Here is a 23,557-nt window from a genome sequence, read left to right on the forward strand (position 1 = left end):
GTAAATCAAACTACCAACCAAAATGAATTTGCTACTTAATTATTAAGATGACCTTCGAGACTTGGAATCCAACTGACCACTCTTAATAATCCACAATGGCTCAAGGTGCCAATTGACGAAGCTGGTAAGGGCAGTGGTTAATTTTTGCCATGTTTTGAGCTAAAATCTCACCTTCAATACGGGTGGTGCAAGGTTTAGGGGCTAGGGAAAGAGGAGTAACATTTCAATAATGGTTCCAATATTGTATGAAAAAACTGGATTTCTTTTATAGATTTTTTTTCCCGCCGGGTAAAAATACACAAATTTTGCAGTTCTCTCGCATATGTTATTACCTCTGGCAAACAACCACTAGCTCGGTTGGTTGGTGGTTTGCTAGTTGAGTGCATGCCCCCCCTGCGATGTCAAGGGATCACCTCTCCTAGATTGATACTGTTCCAAAAACACAACCTGAACCCCCTCTAGCGGTAGTCGTAGATTGTTGGCTTGTCTTAGCTTTCTCCCTTTAACTTGTTAGCCTATGGACCCTTCAGTAAGATAGAACCCTCCACACCCAACCGCGCCCCCCCAAAAATAAAAAAATTATCTCTGCGTTCACATGGCCAAGGGGCTCTTGGATGTAAAAGGGATTAATGAAAGAAAAATACCATCAAACCTCACGACATCTACTGTAACAAACCAAGTGATTTCTATACATTTCCTTCTTTTTTTTTTTCCTTCCTTTCTTGAAATAGAGTGGAATAACACAATTTTCATTTCTCAGCCAGAAACTCTCTTGGTTAGCCTGATACAGTCAGTCCAAACCAAGGAGGAAAAAATGATTGGTAATTACAGGAAGCATGTAAAGATGCAACACAGAAACTCCTTCCAAAGCAAACCGTGAACCTGGAAAGACTATGTACAATGGGAACTATAAACTGTGTCTTGATTAGCATGAGGAGCCTGCCTTGAGAACCTCCATCCACACCTTAGTGCAACCAAATACACTAGTAAAAATCAAGTGGCCATACTAAAAATATTCCATCTAGTTCATATTGAGCTGTCCAAACTTTTGCTTATCTTCGTGCAACTGCTTAATGGCACCATCAAGCTCTGGAAATGTCGATAACAGCAGCAGTTCAAGAAGGTCAAATGCCAACTGCTTCAGACAAACTGTTGACTGCAAACAAGAAAACAAAAAAAGGGAAAATAAGACAACAGTAAGAAAATTCAAACGAGAAATGAACAAGAGAACATAGAGTTGTGCCAGTTGCATGAGAAATAAATACCGGCAACCAAAAGCAGAATTCAGAGATAATCATTAACATACCAACTAAAATATGGTAAATCTTGCCATATTTGGGCTGAGGTACATACTCTGAACTGAGGCATCGGCAGAAAGAATCAACTCAACAAAGCTATATCCCAACCACGCAGGAACAAAGCACAAATTTCCCCAAAAAGAATTCAAAAAACAAATAGTGGACATATAAATGGCGTCTAAACCATCCATAGCCTAACAATGATCATGATCGAGCGCCATGGATTTTGAGGTAGGATAAAATGTAACCATTCGCCCCATCCTCACCTATTTCTTCCCCGGAAATAGTCAAGAACAGGACAGTCAGGATCCTTTCTATTTATGGAACATGACCCCTGCCAGCTACTCCCAGGTAGTACAACAACTACCAGCGGCAATTGCTCCATCTTCTTTTGGTCAGTCTGTGACAAACACAACTGATTTCTTTCATCATGATGGCATACCTACCAAGTGGTACCATCAGATAAACACCTTGGGGAAGACGCAGGTTGCCGGACAGAAAAAACCGTTCCGCACCGCCCCCACGCCCAAAAAAAAAAAAAAAAAAAAGAAGAAAAGGAAACAAATATATCTAAAGCAGATGATTTGGTTGGTCCATAAAATGCTAGTTCCCATGAATAAAACTGCATGTGCAAGTATTTGAATGATAAACATCCTTAAAGCTACACTCCACTCCCAAAGAAGAAGAAAAGGAAAGGAATTCCTTGACCTCCATCTGGTTGGATGTAAAGTTGAAATGAAAACGGAAACATTCCAACTAACACCAACAATGATTGCATAACTAACTCAAAAACTTACTAAATATGGTAACCAAAAAATTCAACCAAATTACTCAAATTTTTGTCAAGTATGACAAAGTAATATTTCACTTCAATTTTCAACTACTACCTAAGATTTTACTATTTTCTGTTATGCTATTAACTTTCTTCTTAAATTTAAATTGCAAAATTTTACATTCAACCAGATGGATGTTAGAGTTTATGAAATACAACAACAACAAACTCAGCCTTATCCCAATAAAAATGAAGAAATGAGATGAGAAAAGTGAGAAATGGAAAAGGAAAGATGAAAGAGGAAAGAGAATAGCCCAGGAAATCAGGATAATCTTAGCTACATGGTGTCGACAACGTGGATCTTTGCCCTCCAATAGGCTCTATCTGAGGTCATACTTGGCACAAGACCCAAAATATGCATGTCATTCTTCACAACCTCATCTATTGTCATTTTAGGCCTGCCCCCAGCTCTTTTAACTCATTCAATCAGAATCAGATCACTCCTCCTTACTAGGGCGTCCCCAGGCCTCTGTTGCACATGGTCAAACCACCTCAGACGACATTCTCAGAGCTTGTCATTGATCGGGGGCCTCGGGGCAACTCCCACATCAGCTCTAATACGTTCGTTCCTCACTTTATCCTTCCTAGTTTTTCCGCACATCCATCTTAACATCCTCATCTCTGCAACACAAAACTTCGCTATACGGCACTTCGTAACTACCCAACATTCCGCCCCATACATCATAGCAGGTCGGACATCAGTCCGGTAGAACTTTCCTTTAAGCTTTAGGAGAATGTATCGATCACACGGTACTCCAGTCGCACCTTTCCATTTCATCCATCCCACTTTAATTCTTTGAGAAACATCATCATCTATGTCACCTTCTTTGTGCATGATAGACCCCAAATATCTGAAATAGTCACTTGGCGGTATTTCTCTCTCATCAATTTTCACCATTTCATCATCCCGCATTGTGTGACTAAAGTTACACATCATATACTCCGTCTTTGATCTACTAAACTTAAATCCTCTTGTTTCGAAGGTCAATCTCCATAACTCTAACTTAGCGTTCATCCTTGCTTTTGTCTCATCCACCAAAACGATATCATTGGCAAAGAGCATACACCACGGTACCTCGTCTTGGATGTTCTTGGTTGACTCATCCATGATAAACGCAAACAAATAAGGACTTAGGGCTGATCCTTGATGTAACACAACCGTAATTGGAAATTCCTCGCCCTGGCCTCCCATAGATCTCACACCAATCACCACACCCTCATACATATCTTTAATTACCTCTATATAAATACTCAACACCCCTCTTCACAAGATCATGCCGGATTAGATCTCTAGGGACTTTGTCATAGGCTTTATCTAGGTCAATAAAGACCACATGGAGATCCTTCTTCCTAGCTCTACATCTTTCCATAAGCCTCCTCAGTAGGTAGATAACTTCTGTCGTGGATCTATCTGGCATAAAACCAAAATGATTCTTCGAGATATGAGTCTCTCTTCTCAGACGGGCTTCAATAACCTTCTCCCAGAGTTCATTGTGTTGTTAGAGTTCATGTAATAATATGTAATAAGGGTACTTTGGGTACTGGAATATATTATGTTGTATTGTCCTTTTAGTGCCCGCTTGATAACCTTACGGGTGTTTCTGTTCTGGTCATTGTTGTCACGGCGTCACGGCGATCCAAGTCGATGGAGGGGTGTCACGTCGATATATCGACATGTCGCCCGCCATGACGTTGCCATGGCGAGCATGTCGACCATGTTTTATTTTCTCTATTTTTAATGTGTTAATAGATGTATACTCAAGCCATGTTTTATTTTTTCTCTATTGTTTCTCAAGTTTTAAGGATGGCAATCTTGTAATTAAGCAGAATCTAAGAAAGGGCATACAAGGGTTTTGATTTAATGACTAAGGGTCAACTTGGAGGGATGTGTAAAGTATGGACAAAGGGGAATAAAAGAAGAGAAGGGTACTTTAGGAAAAAGGCAAAAATAAGGGTTTGTAATAACCCACGATCGGATTATGGATTTATGGTTGTCTTCAACCTTACGACTTCAGCCTGGGACGGAAAACAGCGCAGTACAAAGGAGATAACTCCTTCAACTCTTCTCAGTCCAGTCTAAACCTTCAGGTGAAGCATCGCCACATCATGTTCTATCAATTCCAGCAAGAACTCATCACAGAAATCAACTAAACAAGGAGTATTTAATTCCTGGAATCAGATCTAGCGACTTCTTAGTTGCAAAACAGAGACAGGAAGAAGAAATCGAAGAGGGAAAGAGAAACAGGAAGAAGAAATCGAAGAGGGATGCCATGGCGTAGGTCACCATGCATGCTTCTCCAGCGCCAGGACGCCATGGCGGCGCCATGGCGACGCCATGACAACTATGGTTCTGGTTATGTGCTAAGAAACAGCAAAACAGTTTTTTCATTTTCTGTGCTAAGAAACCATTTTTGACCTGCTTGGTAAACCTGTTCTGGAAACGTTTCCAGAAGACAATTGGAACACCATTGGTGCTTGATAAAATCTGTTTCTGGGAACATGTAATGTGACCAATTTTAATAATATTTGTAGCCTATTAAAGGCTATATATTTACAAAGGAGATTTTTAAGTAGCAGCACAATCAGATCTCAGAATGGACCCAAACCTGGGTCTAGTTCTTCTCCTGGGTTACTCTCCTAAACCACAAAAGATGGGCTGAATCTGAATAACAAATCAGCCTGCAGTTACAGATGGTTCTTACTAATAAGAAGCCTTATTATCAGGCAACAATCTTAGCATAAGTTGCTGCATGTACCACTCGTATTGATATTCGAGTCAATACGCATGGCCTTTTGTCATCAGCCAAGGCCAACATCTTTCTCCATATAAATTTTTTAAAAAAATCCACCATAAAACTGCATTTTTTAGATCTAATAATATCTTAACAAGAACAAACCTAATATATTGTAAAGTGTGAAAGCATTGAATGCTCTCTCTTCAAAGCTTTTAAATAGATTAAAATGCTACAATACAGAATTAAAGTAACAATAAGATATCCAAAAGTATAAAGCCATCTTGTCCAATAAAAGCATCTCTCATCCTTTCATCCTTCATTTCAGTTAAAATAATTAAGGAACAGATTCTCTCTCTCTGTGAGGACCCCATGCCATCATCAAATATGCCATATGGGGAAAGGAATTGTGTCAAATCATGGAATGGAAAACCCCAAATTCAAATATGCCATAAGGTATACAGTACACAGCTTCAATGTCTAACCAGTAATGGGTTTAACAAAGTATGACTGCACATGATGAGTACAGGACCCATCATATGAGTCCTACTAACATAGAGCACATCACAAGAAAAAAGGAAAAAGGTTTTGTGGCTTGGGCTAGCTGTTAGAATCATTCAAATGGAATGCTTTCCTGATGGGACCAAAAGCTTTTTCCATTATGTAAATGAAAATATGGCTTGTTCTAATATTTATTCATGAAGTTGCAGACTAAAGATTACTTACTGCTGTACTTCTCATATGCACATCACACCTAATCTTTATCCATAATCAATGGGAACTCTTCAAGCCAAATTGGTTGGTTCACATTCAAAACCTACTTACCAAGGAAGACTCCAACAGCTGAGATATTTATTGCATCCCATTCAAAACCTACTTACCAAGTAAGATCTAATAATATCTTAACAGAAAGTTCAGTGATCTTATAATAGCAGTACTAATGGTCTGAGCTGACAAGTGAATAATAATATATCCTGTGTTTGCAGTACTACAACTCTTTTTGTTGGTGACTAGAATAATGACATAAGAAAGTTGTATTTCTAGAACCAGCTCATGATTTAGAACTGTATTAATCATCTTTGTCTTCAATTTAGCTTCTGTACTCCTAACCAGCCATTACTGTATTCATCATCTTAAATTTCAGACAGCACTTAAGAAAATGATTGTCCAATAACTCGAATCATTAACTTGGCTACAATAGGATATCACTAATTTTCAGACATGAAAATAGTAATTTAAGTACTGTAATTAGGATTCAGAGGTTGAAGATAGGTTGCAGAGTTTCAGACATGAAAATAACCTATAAACAGTAGCTTAATAGGTTCGGCAAATCACAAATTGAATCAGCTATGAAAACAGGGTTTTAACACTAATAGAGTTCTAATAGAGCCACAACAGTAGCTTAAGATATACTTACGATATAACCTAATCCAGTACAATAGATTTTCCTAATTAATGAACCTGTCTCAAGCTAACTCAGTGGGTACTAAGGCTGCTGAGGAGAATATGAAATGCTGAATAAAAACTAAAGTAGGCCTACAAAGATACTGGTACTCAATTTCAATTTCTCAGAAGGATTTAGTGCATGGATTTATACCCCAATTGAAATCTTTCCAACTCTCATTCCTCCTCTTGGATCCCATAAAAAGAAACTAATGGGGGAGAAGGGGAGCGTGGCTGTCTTCTTTTCACTTTCAGATAGTGCCATTGCTTGCATCCTCCATTCAAGGACTGGAGATCACAAAAGGGTCATATGTTCAATCATCAAAGAAAAATTCAAATCTTTCATATTATTCTCTTTCTTTCTTCTTCTTTCCTGTCATAATCAATTATATAATACCAAATCCATACACTATTAATGCCAATTGCTTAAAACTGTTAAAGAACTCATTTATGGATTTCAAGAAGAGTGAGGAACCCTCTTAATTAAAGTAGTATCAGATTTTCTAAGCTGATCTATTCCCTGTTGGGAAGATAAGAGAACAGGTAGGACCCCAAGAAAAGGGAGTGCTACTAAGCCGAAAGTTTAGAAGCCTAGTTACACACACACACACACACACCTTACTGCCCTACAACTGAGCACACCCCCCTTTGCTGCCCAATACCTGAGCATACACCCCCCTTGCTGCCCTACACCTGAGCACACACCCCCCCCCCCTTGCTGCCCAATACCTGAGCACACACCTGAACTGCCTTTGTTAGTATCCTATTCTACTTTTCAAACATACAAAATCCCCCAAATCTCATCAAGGAAGCTCTTGATGGGGGTTTTAGTAATCCAACTTGGATCTCCTTGTGGAGGGAAGCAGCTCTTCATTCTCTCCCTTCTTTTGGCTTTGAAAAAGAAGTTCATTTTCAGGCAACTTGGTTTAATAATCCTCAGTTTCATGAGTTTCTAGTTTCTAAATGGTAAGGTCTTGCTAACCAAAATTTGATTGTTCAGCTAAATGGAGTAGTTATGATGTACTTTAAGCAGTGGAATAGAGAAGTGTTTGGAATTTTATTTCCTCTAAAAGAATCTCTCTATAAGAAATATCAGGAATTGGAACACAAGGAGCCTTTCCCTGATTCTGCAATTAAGCTAACAGAGATTTCCAATAACAGATGCATGTGAACCAAATAGGCAATCACTCAAGAGATGTGCTACAGATCCGAATTTCCCACAAATCTAAGAAACTGTGAGATACTGCAGTACTGAATCAAATAGGAAATTAATTAGCAATTTGTCCACATAGCAATAATATAGTATTGAAATCCCATGAGGATCCTGTAACATCAAAGCCTGCCCTACTAATTTATATTCCTTTCACAGCCAGAGTCAGTGATGCTTCCACTATCCAAACATTAATCCCTTTCCTAATTGCTTCATCATAACTCTTGTTTTTTGCATTACTTAACATTAATTATCCTCCATTAGACCTCAATTTCTAAGCATAATCTTCAAGCTTAAAAAAAAACCCAATGCAGTGGCCTTCAGAGCTCGTGAACAGGGTATGTTCAAGCTTAAAAAAAAACCCAGATCCAATCAGACAAAGCCAGAGAGAGCGAGAGAGCAAGAGAGAGAGAGAGAGACAGAGACTCATTGAGAGAGCGAGAGAGAAAGAGCGAGAAAACCAGAGACAGCGAGAGAGCGAGAGAGAAAGTCAGGAGAGATAGAGAGTACCTGAGGTCATTGAGAGAGCAAGAGAGAAAGAGCGAGAAAACCAGAGACAGCAAGAGAGCGAGAGAGAAAGTCAGGAGAGATAGAGGGTACCTGAGGTCGTCGATCGATCTACCAAGCTTGCCGCCGTTAGGATTTTCTTCTCAGACCCTGTGAAGAGGACAACCTTGTAAGAGCTGGGTAAGTGGTTAGGTATGGATTTCAATTTTATCGGGAACAACTTTGCAATTTTGTGCTAAGAAACGACAGAATAGGTTGGACATGTTCTGTCAAAAGTCTTCTAGGGAGAATAAATTTTGATTTTTGTTTCCAAAAACAGTCACAAAAAACACTTCATTATCAAGCGGTTTTTGGGTGTTTTTCCGTTTCTCAGAATGGAAAAACACCAGAAACTGTTTCTCGTAAGGTTATCAAGCGAGCTCTTACTTTTTTACTTTTCTACCTCCCTCAGCTCCTTACATAAACATGGGTGGTAGGCATGTAATTTCCCTTTTACTATTTGTCTTAGTGAATTAATATAGGGGTGAGTAGCCCAATACTCTCTCACATACTTCTACCGCTAACCTCTCCTCATCTTCTTCTCCTCCATTCTTCCTTCTCTTATCTTCTTCATTTTTGCTTGTTCCCTTACAAACCTTTGATTTACAACTATGGAGCCTAAGTCCAATCTAGCAGGAAGTCTGAATGATCATCTAAAGAGCTCACAAGAACCGAACCAATAAAAATGGTTTTATTTAGAGATGCCACTGATGCAATTATTATAGCCGCAGCTGCTGCCAGCGTGGAAGGTTACAGGAGCAGAAGCAATGTCATCGAAGTGGATGGACATACACACACACACACACTCCTACACACTCACATGGAAATTATAATCTACATATAGTTTTGCATATGAGAATTAAGAAACCTGATTCTGAAAGCAAAAAAGAAGACCACAAAAGTTGTATGCCCCCAATAACAAGAAATACCTGAAGAAAGAAATAAAGATCCTTAGCACACTGCTCATACTCCTTACGACCAACAAGACCTACGAGAGCAGCTGGTGCCTTATCTGGATGCAAAGGAAGGGAGAGTTTAGAAAGCTGAATAATAAAAGAATATGCATGGCATCTCCAAATTTGAACAGGCATTAGATCACAGCAAATCAATCATAAATTCCAGAGACAGAATTAGGAATAGAGAACACTATGCCACCAGAGGCATTTGCATGCAAGAACAAAAGTAATAATCAGCACATCAAAATCAAATATGGAGGTAGTAATTGATGGCTATGTCTTCGTGGCAAACCTATAATACCAACATCACACAAAGTAATTCTTAATGCAAGTATAAAGCATTGCCAGTTAGAAACAGGTAAATAGCAGGAATCTGAGTTGGACCATTGATCTTACCTATCATCAGTTCATAAACAAACTTAGCACGTCGAGCAGCTTCTTGTTGTTTCTGTTCATCCGTCAGCACACCCTCTTTCTTAGAGGAAGATATCTGAGTTGGCTGACTGTCATGATGTGCACCCTGGGACTGAGTTACAGATGGCGGTGGTGGTCTTCGATGCTTGGGATGTTTAGTTATGAAGATACCATCAGGCCAAAGGAGCTGCCCAAATATAAGAGATCAAGGTAAGATGAGATCAAGATGTGCAGTATAACAAATATGAGAGATAAAATCAGGGTCAAATTATCCACTATGTTGTATTGACCTTGGCCAGTGGACCAATATTATACATTGGGAAACACATAAAACCTCCATTAATATTTTAGAATGTGCTGCTAAAAATGTTGTCTTACTCTGAACTCCTAATACCATGATATCTGGACACCACAAAATGACAGTGTACTCAAGACATCACATTTTAGTGCAAAATGCAAAATAAGCCAATCTCTGTCATAACCAAGTGGCACTGTGTATAAAATATTTTATTGGCTGAAAAAAAAAGTTCAATAATCCTTTACAGGCACCGAAGTACAGTTCAGTAAGAGCAATGTTATGGTGTTCCTATTCTCAGTCTCACAATAGGTCATCACAGTTGATTGCAATGACTATAATGTTGTTTTTATTTCATTTTGAATAATTTTCCAGACTGGTACTTTTTTTTTGGGGGGGGGGAGTACTTCTAGACTATTACTCAAGATTACATTTTTCAAGCTTGAAATAATACTCTTATCTTATGAACATATGATTGCCTAAATTTTCATATTTTTAGTTACATTCTGATTAGTTACAAAGCTCTCATGTTGATACGGCTCAACACATAACATAGAATGCCATGTGACTGAAACTCATCTAAAAGCAAAAATCACCTAACATGAGCACAAAAAGACAGTGGGATTTAGAATAATTTAAAATATCTGGAGAATGAAATGTTGATTGAACTTATTTGAGAAAAGGAGATGAAAATTTCTTCTTTATTTTTGTCAACTGCCTAACCTAGACAACCATGAAGCAAATCAGTAAGGATAAATTAAAGCACTTAAGTACAAGAAATTGGAAGTGTATCAAAAAGTGAGACTACTATACGATGTTCATCCTAGAGGTGGGATTCATAGGGTGCAAAACTGGTTTAACCCGGTTGGATCCCATCTCCCATTAGCACGCCCAAGTCCAGATTCAGATTGGATTTGTAAACTTGGATCCATAATCAACCCAAAATCTTAATGGATCCTAAATATGAAATAGATTTTTGGTTAGATCTGCATACTTCCACTTAAATCTTGCCATACACGTACACATCTAAGCCTTGGGGTTCATAGGATCTGGATCTGGATACAAAAAATCCAACCGAGACCCAATCCAAATTATAGATGGATCCAAAAGCAAGACAGGGTACGAGAGAATTTTGGGTCTGACCCACTGCATTGTATGACTCACACAGTCAAGAATGGGAAGATGAATAACACCACAGATACAGTTCTCTTTCAGCAAAAGGGAAACCAAGAAATGAAAATGAAAAATAAAAAAAAAGAGCAATATATCACGAAGACAAACAAAAAAAAGACCTATACATCACAAGACACACATACCAACTTTTTGCTCAAGTCTGATTTTACTATCACACTATTGAGGACAATAGTTCTGCTAGATCAGAAGCATTTGTTGCCACTGATAAAAAAGGCTTTTCTTCCCTAATTCTACTTAAAGTTAGTTTCACCTAATACTTGACTTATTAATGCCTGGAACTTGTATTGTATATGTACATATTTATGTGTATATGTATGTGATGTGTACCATTTTCACCACAGCCACTAGGCACATGACACGTGGTGTCACCACATGTAGATGCAAATGTTCAACCCACGTGATCAATAAGGACTCCCCACAAACAGAAATAAATCAACAAGATAGGCCTCTACCGTTATGCCCTTACCACATTCCTATTATATCTCACACGAATATTTAAAATACCGGGAAGGAGGTAAACCCCTCGAATCAGGGATTCCATCCCAATCTGGGCTCATGCCATCTCTGGGTTACTTGGCCACCAAGGGGATCCGTTGAACCAACTCTATATATCTCTCAGTCAGGGAAAAAGGTGGGGGATCTTGAATAACTCTTCTGTTTCCCAATACTCTTAAAATTCAGCATACTGACTTAATCATCGGAGAGTCCCCTCGGAGACCAACTCCAACCCCTTATTCTCTGGTTTCAGGTACCAGGAACGCTAGTGAGGAAGAAGATAGTTTCCACCACAAACAGTATGTATACACACACACACACACAGCATCGTGTCAGATCTGGAAGTGAAACTGCGAAAAGCACAGAAACATTCATCATTCCAAATCATTGATAAGAGGAGAAACATATTGAGCTATGGTACATGTTATCTTCAAGTACTTGAATCTGCCGTTGTTCCAGAGATTTTTTTTTTTTTTTTTTTTTTTTCAAGTCACCTGCTCAACCCGCTTGATTACTGAAGCAATCACTGATCCCCTTCGCAGAAGCTGGATTTTTTCAATTAGCCAATCATCAAAAGCATCACCCATCCCCAGCTGCAATACTTGTTTGACTACCCACAAAGCCTGCCTCCTGTAGTGTGAATGCAACTACAGTCAGGAAGAATAATCAACTCAATGATATTATATGGAGATGCCTGAAAACAAAAATCAACAATACAGAACAAACAGTCTCTATTTCTATTTTCATCCACAGTGATACCTGATCCACCCACCTTCATGAAGCTGAAAGATGACATCCACCAAATCTAATATTGGGACGCTCAGATTTGGTGGTATCCACTGCATTTAGAAAGATACACTAAAAAATCAATTTAAGCCCATAGAAATAGAAAGATCATTCAAACAACTGATCAGTGCATACCTCTGTAGGAAGTGTTGGATAGGTAGCAGCATCAAGAAGTACCTCAGACGGCCCCTGTGGATTATCACTTCCTCTTTCTTTTAGAGCCATTTCAGGTTTTCTGACATAACGATCACTTCTTTGCAACCTATCATCTGAGTCACTCCCTGAATCTTTCATAGGATGTTCATGTTCTTTACCGGGGATTTTAACTGGCAAACATGATATGCTTCTTCTTCTCAATCCTGGATTGTCTGCTACAAGGTTCCGCTTTATCTGCAACGCGGTTTCCTTTCTGTTGGTGTTTAAGTGCTCCCCTCTGTACAATGAGGGATCATTTGCAACACCAACCAAATTCTGAACCTTGGTACTCTTTTCATCCGACTTATTGTCAAGGTTAACTTCAAGATTCATGGACAAAAAATATCATTAAAATGAACCAAGAGAAACTTAGTATAGCAGCAGAATAAGACAAGGTTTCACAACTCTACCTAGACTCACCTGATAACGTTTCAATGATCGAAAGAGAATTTGAGAACATATACATCTGCATTATAATAGTCCAAAAGTAGTCGGGAGATTACTTCAGAATGACAACAGATAACCAAAATTGAATGAAAAATTAAGAAAAAGAGATAAGACCTGAGAATCAACGCTAAGAAAATCCCAAACCTCTATCGAACCTGATATCGTTGGAAGCTGTAGTAGCCTCTGAAAAACAGCACAACATAGAAGAGTTACGGAATGACAGGAAGCATATGGGAATGAAATTACAACTAACATAAAAAAGAACAACGAATAAATATTATGGCATGCAGGGCACACCCCCAAACACCCCCCCTTTAAAAAAAGCACGGTTATTTTTTAGGTCTCTAAGAAACAGCTCATGTAAGAGTTATGGATTGCCTGGAAGCATATGGCAATGGCATTCTAAACTAACACAAAGAAGAAGGATGTAGGACTTTTATGGCATGCAAAGCAATAGCACCAAAAAAAATTCAATTTGGATTTCAAGTTTCCAACCCTTGCTAAGTATGCTTAGGTTGCCATCAACTAAATTCCATGATGAAAAATGCACAATTATTATATCAACCTGACTAAATCAGACCTAAGCTGGCCCACAATAAACATAATTTTCTATAGATGTAGATCCCAAAAACACTTAAAGAGTATATTGTGTTGTAGGATACATCATACATCATGATACATGCAAAGCAATGAATTTAGATCACAAAAAATTATAATGAGGCAGAAAATCATCTATTTTTAGTGTGAGTTAAGTATCAAGAATCTCAGACCTCATTATTACATCTAGCTGCTGTGGCACTTTCAAACAACAAGAACCATAAGATAAGAAAACCAAAACTGCATTTATCACCTTTAAATATTTGTCAAGCAGTTTACACCGCTCTTGAACAACAAAGATTTCTAAACCTGTTGATAAAAAATGTTTCGGAGGCAAATTAAGATTATACTGTGGAAACTCTTTCAAACGCCGATGTAGCTCCTCAAAATGACGAAACCTATAGAAACAGCCACATAAATTAATAAAGCTATTCACCCAAAAAAAAAATTAATAAAGCTATTTAAAACGATAGATAGTAGTAAAAACTTGCCTCTAGCAGCAGCATAAAAACATCAAACCCTAACTGGTAATGACATATAAATAAAATGACACAGGGAATGATAAAAATGGACAACACAAAGCACAAATAGTGAAATCAGAAAGTTTTACTGCATAGTATTAAGCACCTTCTTTTGATAGACCAACTATTATTATTTGCATCGGTAACAGAAATGGAATATACAGCAAACGTCTTAGAATCGCTTTTCACAATATTGGCACCCAATACCTGCAATAGCAAATGAATTTACATTCAATTCTATATCAAAACACAAATACTATGATGTACAAACAAATAGGGATATGGCATTACCTCACATCTCAACTTTAAAAATGAGTCTGTCAACAAAGATTTTTCCAGGGAGTTACTAGATGAATTAAAATCTTTGGTTATAGAAATAGATGCAGCAGATGAAGGGGCAGCTACTCCACTGTGAACTCTACCCCAGTTTTCCAGCGCATCATCACTTGAATCCTCAGCTTTTGCATCTTCCTTTGATGAATTTAATATGTCCTGTCCATCTCCCGAACGGAAAGTTGTTCGCTCAACCTCTTGCCAGGTGTTCACCTTCTGATTGCTTAATCTGTACCTTTTCCTGCCTGACTGGATTTTAGATAATCTAGGGTAATGACGACGGCCTTTACGAGTCATATGGCGTCCAGAATTTTCAAGTGGATGGTGTCTGAAAGAACCAGCAGCATTTCTATTGTTTTTACTATCCCAAACTTTAGTCTCAGGAGAATCAAGACCTGTCACCATACCGCTTTCATCTTCTTCAGTATAAGAGCTACTACTCTCTGATTCAACCTCCTCCAAAAGCATCTGATCATGCTCATGTTCATGCTCGTCTTGATGTACTGTGGTTCGAGGATGAATTGCTGTGGTTCCATCAGTACGGGCATGTAAATGTTCCGCCACAGATCGATTATCATGTGGAGAGAGACTGGTGTTCCTCTGGGAAATATCAAACTTGGTAGTTCCATCCTTTAACTGGTGTTTAGATGTCAGCTTTGAGTGATCAACTGTACCAGGAATCCCTGCAGGAAAATTTTCTGTCATGTGTTTAGCCAACTGATTTGCACCCTCTTTCTTTTTGTAATTCTGTACTTCAGTCCACATATTTTCAAAATGCTCTGGAGTTTGAATCTTTCTGCAGGGCATCACGTCTAACATCTCACCCCGTTCTCCCCCAGATTTGTGCCATTGGATGTCCTTTCTATCATTGCTTAGGAAATCTGAGGGTAAAGAACTCAAAGAGTGGGAAGATTGAGTATCAATAGATAGCAATGGATCCTTCGAATGAGATGTTCCATTCATTTTTTCTTTCACAGAATCACCAGAGGCAGTTATAGAGTGCTCACGCTTAAGCTGCACAAGTTCAACACCTGTAACAGATCGATCTTGGAATCGTGAAAAATGATCAGAAGAAGTTTTTGAAGCCCCATTTGGCTTGGACTGGGATGCATCCTGTGCCGATGTAGTCACTCCTTTATCAGCCTTATTTTTAATAGAAAGAACCAAAGATTCAATTCTCTCGTTAATAAACCTGCCAGAAGAATTAAAGAGAAAAAATGGGTAAAGCAATCGAACGCCAAGAATTTACACAAACATAAAGAACACTACCTTGGACTAGCCAAGTTCAAGACTGGCCTCATCACTGAACAAGCAAGAAGCTCTCTGGCAATATAACGGAAGAAAGAGCACTGCAGATCTTCAGGCTTGAAACTAAATGACACGAGTCCATCCATCAAATACTGCAAAACCTATGTAAAGATAGAATATGAACATCACCGCAAAAAGGGTCGTCAATATCAGATGAAATCATTTTATCCTTGTGGAGGCATACTTAATCATAAATTCATAACAAGTAGGAAATAAATTAAGAAGAAAACCTTATGCTCAGCTTCTGCAGAAAATAAGGCAGGATGCAACTTGTTTTCAGCAGCCAGAACTTGCTTTAGTTCCAGATCCCGATGATCAATTGTTTGCTCTTCCAACTGTTGCCTGACAATCTTGGCTTGACTTGCACGAAAAAGCTTTAAGTGAGTGCAAATAAGATTGATAACATCCCTGCATCATACCAGACTATAAGGCTCCTCATAAATTCAATTCTGGGGTGAAATGAGATCAAGATTTAAGGAGCATGAAAATAACCTGATAAGAAGATCGATGAGATTTATATCCCTAACACGACATGAAACTTCTCCAAGGACACCATTTATTATTTGCACCAGCTCTTCTGGACCATCTCTGTCGGGTGTCAAGCGAGAGTACCAGAGATCTGTCACCCACTCAGAAACTAGATGTCTAGTGAATTGATCTATTGCTGCTTCAACAACAGGGGAATTCACCTTCCTTCTCCAGTTAGACTTTTGAAGGGAAACCTTTGGAACTTCAGGAGGCTTCTTCTGAAAAAAATGATCGGCTGAGGATAGTTTATCACTGTGTGCTGTAGCTTTTCTTCTCATCTCAATGTCAATTGATATATAGCCAAGGAGTACAATTAAGGATGCAGCAGCAGGCATATTGACCCACACAGAAGAGCTGGTCACTGAAAATAAAATGGAAACACATAAATTGCAATTCATAACTCCAAAGACCCAGGTTTCGTTTTTTTTTACTTTTGTGGGGAGGGGGAGGGAAGAGGAACAAGAAAACAGACCCATTTCTCACAATTAGTATTAACAACAAGAGAAATGCTAGGGCTACACCCTGTACAGGCTAATAGGTTCTCTCAACATCCGAGGCACATCCATATATTTATGGGGCTGTAGCACTAGCATTCCTCTCCTCTAACAACAAACACCAGGTCCACAGCACACATTATACATAGAAAGAAACATTACTCTACCATTGTCCATCATGATTTGTTAGAGCCTTAGAGGGCGGGCCTTGGTGCAACAGTAAGGTTGCTCCATTGTGACCAAGTGATCACAGCTTCAAGTCTGGAAACAGCCTCTCTGCGAAAGCACAGGCAAGGCTGCATACATTATGACCCTCCCCAGACCCCGCAGTGGCGGGATCCTCGTGCACTGAGTACACCCTTTTTTTTTGTCTATCATGATTTGTGGAGAATGAAAAATCACCATGTTACAACATTTTTACCTTGAAATACTGTTTTATCAAAGATATTAACATCTAATCAAGCATAATTGATGATAAGGAGGAGACTAGAAAATATAAGTTTCATGATCTTTGAAATGATGAACCCCTCTCTAAGGTGCAAATAATATGAACCATGTAGAAGCTTAATTGGCACTCAGCTTATGTGGGTATGTTGTTCATGCCAGCATCTATTCATGTGGTATCATCATCCTAGATGCCCCTAGCCACGTACATCTAAAAAGTTCTGCTGATTCAAAAGTAAACCTTTTGATAAGAATATACAAGGAAACAGTCCAAATGGTGGACAATCTAGATGAAGTGGGCTAATTTTTAACATGTAGATAATTCAGATACTACCCCATGTCCCCATCTATCCAACAGTCAGATTGGCCCACATCACCCTTCCACATGTCTCAAACCATAAGAGTGGCTAAGGAAAGTGCTCCTTGACAAGCCAAAGGGACATTTTCCCATATTTATAACTGATGTTTAGCAAACCATGATAGACTTAAATGGAAATGGTAATCTTCCAGATGCAGATGCAAATGCAAATCTGTATTTGGTTACAGATTCCTAGCTTACACCAGTGATTGTTGATGGAACTTCAAAGGTATTGCATCCTACACAAGACCTATTTGTAGAATCTGTAAAAGAATTCTATCGTTATGCATGTTCCTTTTATTGGACCCTATGAAATAGATATTGATGACATTCACTTGGGGAATAAGAGGGAGGGGATACAAGGGAGAGGGGAAGGTGAAGACAGGTGTTGGAACTAGAAGATCCCATTTATATATTATGGGTTTTGGATAAGAACACCATTGTATGGTGTGTGTTTTGCGTATACTAATATGTGTGCTAAATGTGCTAAGCGATAGATGTTACCCAAGCTACTGAAGAGGAATAGTCGAAGAAAAAAAAAAAGGCATGTTAATTGAAAGAAGAACTGTTGAAGACGGTCTTCCACGTGCTTGAAGAATCAAGGAGTTGAATGCTACATCAGATACAAGATTCCTTCAAGAAAAATTTCATTAGGATTTGATTCAATTGGAATATCTATATAATCCTAACGTAAATGATCAACAAGATGTGAAAAGCTCAAAAATGACATATGATGGGGAAATATCATCCCCCTCCCCTCTAAGTTTCCTTAATATCAACCCAATCCCCAAGTTTTGAAAAATGATAATGCCCCCCCCCTACTTTTTAAAGATTCTATCAACCGTACCCTAAGTGACTAACTCTGTTAAAACAGCATATGAAAAGACAGTATTACCCTCGTCTCTAACCTCAATTCTTTCTTTTTTCTTCATTCCTCTTCTTTCTTCATCCAATAGACACGGTCACCACCACGGCTGTATCCACCACCACTACCGCCACTACGGCTGTATCCACCACCGTCGCCGCCCTCACAATGTTCATAACCACTGCCGCCCTCCCATCAGAATAAGCAACAAAAGCCATAGATTCATCAAAATCCAGCCCAGATTGAGAATAAGCAACAAGAGCTTGAGATAGGCATTGGGTTTGTGGAAGAAGCTCGTCATCTTGAAGCGCAAAGTCAAACCAAGCCGCAGGAGCTGACCAGAGATTCTCTCTCTCTCTCTCTCTCTCTCTCTCTCTCTCTCTCTCTCTCTCTCTCTCTCTGTGTGACAATTGAAGGATTGCATTTTTTTTAGCGGAGAGAGAAACCTTCCGAAGCTGAAGCAATTTACGAATTAAAGGAAAAACACAGCAAAGATGTAAAGAAAAGGACCCTCAGAGAAAGTTTATAAGGATGAAGAGGAGGAGTGCAGCGATGAATGAGTACTTAACAGCTGCTACCAAGATAGCAAGGGAGATGAAGAAGAGCTGCCAGAGGACTTGAACGCTTGCCCAAGTGAGGAGGCCCATCAGTCCCACGGCCAAGAAGTTCTCCAGGTCTGGATCCAACATATCCCTCCATCTGAAATTCAAAGTGGGCCGTTCACTGTTTCTCGAATTTCCCTGACCGTTGAACCCATTATCTCTTTCCTCAGACTCTGGTTCTTTGCTCAGCCCATTACCATTCTCAGCGAAAACTACAAATCTTCTCAATCTTTCTGACTTCCGAGTTAAGGTTCTGGTAAAGAAGTAAGGAATGGTTCCCAAAGTTCTAAAAATTGCAGGTCTTGGTTTCGAAATTGATAAGACCGGTTGAAGAACTACTGTGCCATTAGAAATCCCTAATAACATGTTTCTTCCAACGAGTTCGGATTTCAGTTCAGAGACTTCACAGAAAACAGAGGAGTGAAAGGACAACAGCAACTGCTTAAACCTAATTCTAAGAACCACTCGCACTGATGAGCGTGGCCACCATGCATGGCTGCAATCTCTTTGATCTCTTTTTCAGCTTTTCCCTTTGATGGGCTTGTCTTTATTAAAGGTTCTCCTTTAATCAGATTCTCTCCAGCTGAGAAACGATGGACCTACTACTGATAAGAAAGCAGAAGGGGTCCTTTCTTAAAACTCTAATGGTATGAACCTTAACCTTCCTTTCTGTTCTGCAACCTTTTTTCCTTTTTTTTTTGTGTGTGTGATTCTTATCTGATCAAAATTCTATCCCAACCTGAAATTGATTGGATTAACTGATTTTTCCTCACTGGGTATGAATTGCCTATGCGATAGGAGGCAGCAGTGGTGGCTGGTGGTGCTGGCGGAAGAAGAAGAGGAGGAAGAAATGCAGAGATGAAGAGGAGAAAAAGGGGTTTTGGGGAAAAAAAGATGAAAGAGGGGTTATTGGAATGGAAAGGGTAAAATTGGAATTAAATTATATTAAGGGTAATTTGGGGTTTTAGAAAAATTGGACATGCCCACATCATCACTTAATGGCATTTTTTAATGGTTAGGGTACGGTTGATAGAATCTTTAAAAAGTAGGGGAGGGCATTATCATTTTTCAAAACTTGGGGATTGGGTTGATATTAAGGAAACTTAGAGGGGAGGGGGATGATATTTCCCCTAAAAAAAAATACTTAAATGGAAAAACCAAGAAACTAGGTGGTTTGACTTAAAAGGAATTCTAAGTCTGGTGTCCACGATCTTCTGTGAACAGGGACGGACAACCTAGGTTAATTGGCAGATCCAAAATATTCTAAGTCTAAACTAACGAACGACCAAGGTTTTAATGCTAAGTTTCCATGGATGACCACTGCGGTCTTCTGTGTGATCTTCCATGAATGTTCGAGAGTTTATGAGATAAAGTCATCTTAGACGGATGATGTCACGGTCTTCCGTGACCATCTTTGTGCATGTCTGAGAGTGGCCATCTCAAGTCTGCAGCCACGGTCTTCTGTGTGATAGTGTTCAATGCTATGTGATCAAGAAGTTAGAATATCTTTGACTAATCATTTATGAACACTTGGACTATAACCACTTGAGTGGAACTCTTAAACATCGTCACTAATGTTGAGGAGCTCCAACGGCTAGTTTTTCCTTAGAAATCTTAAGTTTAATATTGGAGACTAAAATGGATTAAATGCTTCCAACTAATTTGAAGTTTTAGTGGTTTTCCAACAGCTAATTTCTCTTGGAAATGAAAATGGAATTCAAATGTTCAAAAAGAGAAGTTTAGCTTAACTCTAATGACTAATTTAATGGCTTGCCTATAAACGGATTGAGTCACTTAATGTCAAATAACAACATATCAATCACAAGCAACAACAGTAAGTGCAAGAGCTTAATTGGAACATCTTATTGAGAAGAGCTGTTGAGCTTCATTGTAAAGATCATCTTGAGAAAGTGCTGTTGTTGAGAATGAGCTTAAGTCAAATCATCTTCAGAAGGGCTAATACAAGTTCTAACATGTAAAGTTTGAAAGCAAAAGCATCTTGTAATTGATCAATATTGAGTTTAATTGGTTACAGACTTACAGTTAGCATGCTTGAAAGAAGAAGCCATTTCTGCTGTAAAGGAAGTCTGTGTGGCTTAAAGAGAAATCCTTGGTTTGTGCGACTTGGGTGGAAATCCTTGGCCAGGTGGTATGGGTGCTTCGCCTGAAAATTTGGTTAAATTTGAAGGGTTTGGTTCTTGCCTAGGAAAAGATCGGATAATGGAGAAATTCTTGGTCCGTAATCAAGGTAGTGGACGTAAGACAAGTTGGTCCAAACCACTCTAAATCTTGTGTGCATTGGTGTGCGTTGTCTCTCTCCCTCTCTTGCATCTACAAGTAGTCTACATCAAGCAAACTGAAAATATCCTCCATGGCACTACTGATGCTTGTTGCTTATTTGTTTTCTATTTATGCTATTGTGTGATGCTGCTAGGATTAGTTTTGGGTTTGTGTTTAATTAGTTATATTTTGTTTTAGGGAGAAAGAATGCCACCCGGTTGTGCCAGACATGCCGTCCCTGTGCCCTGATACAAGGGCGTGTGCCCCTGTGTTAGGGCGAAGGGGCGGCGTCCACTGCACGACCAGGTGGCGTTCTCTTTCCCTTTGTTTTATTTTACCACAACCCAATTCAACCTCCCTCTTGAGTTGCACTCGATCCTACAGTAGGATGCAATCCCAGGTCTATGCTACCACAAGCTTTATGCTTTACCAGCTAAGCCACCGGGCACCTTCAATTAATGTATGAGGAATTTGCTATCCCTGCACTTATCAATCCAAATCTTTGCTGATACTCCTGTAGCATGTCATTTGGATGTTGTGGAAAGGTTTCAGTAATTAGAAGAAACTACAATGGGCCATGCTGTTGACCACTACTACAGGACCTCTTCGCGTTCTTCTGTTCATTGATGGAATCAAAAAAACTTAAGACCTTTTGCTGCTTTCAGAATCTTATACTGTGTCCCCAATAGTAATGTGAAAGCATAAGGACAAGTTTTCACTGCCAAACAAATGTTATATGTGTGAAAATACAAGATGGATCTTGACAGAGTAAAATACGATATCATCAGATAGAAAAATATTACTAGGAGTTCTGTATTCAACCACAAAAGCCAAAGTGCACGGCCACGTATGAAGCTTAAACCAAAACATGAAAGTAAACGCATCTTTATAGATAGATTAACACAGATATGTAAAGGAAGTGACAAGGAACTCACAATCTGCAGAATCAAAATTCAGAAGAATACAGATATAATCATCATCAATTGACACAAGTGGACTCGAGTTGAAATTCTACATCAATTGAAAAAACATAACTAAAGTAAACTCAGTTCCTCAGTGTTGCCCACTTGCCGCATTCCAAATAATCAGCAATAGCAAATAATTATTCAGCTATTGTGTATAAAAACTGAAATTTAAGCACAATTCTTCAACATAAAAATCAAAACCGTCCAAAAAGCCAACACTTACAGGACATAAGATAAGACAGCCCAATCACGCATATGACTAGCAATAAGGTCCGTTTCTTGGCTTCCTCAATGAGGTCCCGAACTGTCTGCCTCCCAGTATTCATCTCCGCAACTCAATCAAACATCGAATTGAATATTCCTTTCTTCTTCTTTACATAGACGATCATATCACTGGTAAAACCAGGCACGTCGTATCATCATTCTCATCTCCATAGCTCGATTCGATCAACCATAAAACTGGTCTCGATAATCGCTAGGGTGAATCTAATCAACGACAAACGACTGGCAATCAATTAAAGGCTTATCAAAAAACGCGATCAGTCTCCGTGAAATCAAAAGAACGAAACTATCGAAAGCTAGTGTAGAATTTGTCCTTCAACGCGCAGACTGTTAGGTTTCAGGTCTCCAGCTGCCCTCTATGGCTATGAAGTTTTTAACTGCTAAGTATTGGTGCCTGTTTCTGCCGTTTTCCGGGCTCCTGTTTGTGTTTGAGGCGACCCGGGTGAGTGAGCTAACGTCACCTCCATTTATTTGGCAGCACGAGTCTAGTATGCGCTCCCTTCTTAATCGGGAATCGGTCCAATCCAACTGAAAATACAAAAGAAAATGATTAGAAATCAACCTATCCGGCATTCCGGATCAGATGGAAATAGTGTCGGTGTCGGCCGATTCACCGACCCAATTCCTAAATCTTGAAACGATGTTCGTGAAGACTTGTACAAGGGGAAAAGGTTCAGGAAGGTCTAACTATCTTGTATTGATGCTCATCCCTTTCTTTTGGGAGAAGTATTGATGCTTATCCCATCACCAAAATGACTCACCCATTTCATGGTGGGTAAGGGGAAACACGGTCCCAAAGGGGCTTAAAGGATGTGACTTTATATAAAAAAGTCTACATGGATGAGGTTATTTACCACCTCACATTTTTGGTCCCGAAGGGGCATGGCCGTTAAATTAAAGTCGGTGAGAGTTCTTGCCTTCTTATGAGGAAGGTTATAATAGGCATAGGAAGGAAAAGGTATAATAAATCCGAATTTCAAGTTTTTTTTTTTTTTTTTATGAAAATAGAAAGATATATTCTATTAAAAAGTCAGAAAGGTTTGTACATCGTACAAGAAACACTTCGAGGGAGAGTTAGGTCCGGTTTGGTAACACTTCCGTTTTGGAAGAATGTTCTTTTCATAGAAGTGTTCTTTT

The 23,557-nt window shown here is 39.1% G+C and overlaps 1 protein-coding gene across 5 annotated transcripts; it reads right to left on the bottom strand.

Moving 5' to 3' along the window:
* Nucleotides 1–752: 752 nt before the first annotated feature.
* On the bottom strand, nucleotides 753–22,480 carry LOC122647792. Of its 5 annotated transcripts, none has more exons than XM_043841108.1 (16): nucleotides 22,362–22,480; nucleotides 16,095–16,491; nucleotides 15,833–16,010; nucleotides 15,564–15,703; nucleotides 15,153–15,486; nucleotides 14,253–15,050; nucleotides 14,068–14,168; nucleotides 13,694–13,838; nucleotides 12,958–13,026; nucleotides 12,817–12,862; nucleotides 12,337–12,716; nucleotides 12,175–12,254; nucleotides 11,910–12,045; nucleotides 9,414–9,618; nucleotides 8,991–9,073; nucleotides 753–1,156 (listed from the first exon to the last, which is right to left on the bottom strand). In XM_043841108.1, the coding sequence occupies exons 1-16, from the start codon at nucleotides 22,462–22,464 to the stop codon at nucleotides 1,022–1,024; spliced, it is 3,330 nt and encodes a 1,109-aa protein (XP_043697043.1). In that variant the 5' UTR covers nucleotides 22,465–22,480; the 3' UTR covers nucleotides 753–1,021. The 5 variants fall into 5 exon arrangements, 3 of the variants coding, with proteins under 3 accessions (XP_043697043.1, XP_043697041.1, XP_043697040.1); XM_043841106.1 differs by having other exon boundaries at nucleotides 14,253–14,842; nucleotides 14,873–15,486; XM_043841105.1 differs by having other exon boundaries at nucleotides 14,253–15,486.
* Nucleotides 22,481–23,557: the final 1,077 nt, after the last annotated feature.

Source organism: Telopea speciosissima, unplaced genomic scaffold (genome assembly GCF_018873765.1).
Source record: "Telopea speciosissima isolate NSW1024214 ecotype Mountain lineage unplaced genomic scaffold, Tspe_v1 Tspe_v1.0162, whole genome shotgun sequence".
NCBI classification, from domain to species: domain Eukaryota; kingdom Viridiplantae; phylum Streptophyta; class Magnoliopsida; order Proteales; family Proteaceae; genus Telopea; species Telopea speciosissima.

Bases quoted from the DNA above. Each gene is read 5' to 3' on its own strand.
- LOC122647792 (XM_043841105.1), bottom strand. From the start codon at position 22,464: ATGAATACTGGGAGGCAGACAGTTCGGGACCTCATTGAGGAAGCCAAG. The intron at 12,255-12,336 runs GTATGCACTGAT...TTCTAAATGCAG, and splicing joins ATCCAACACTTCCTACAGAG to TGGATACCACCAAATCTGAG. The intron at 1,157-8,990 runs GTATTTCTTGTT...TCTTGTTTGCAG, and splicing joins ATCTTTATTTCTTTCTTCAG to TCAACAGTTTGTCTGAAGCA.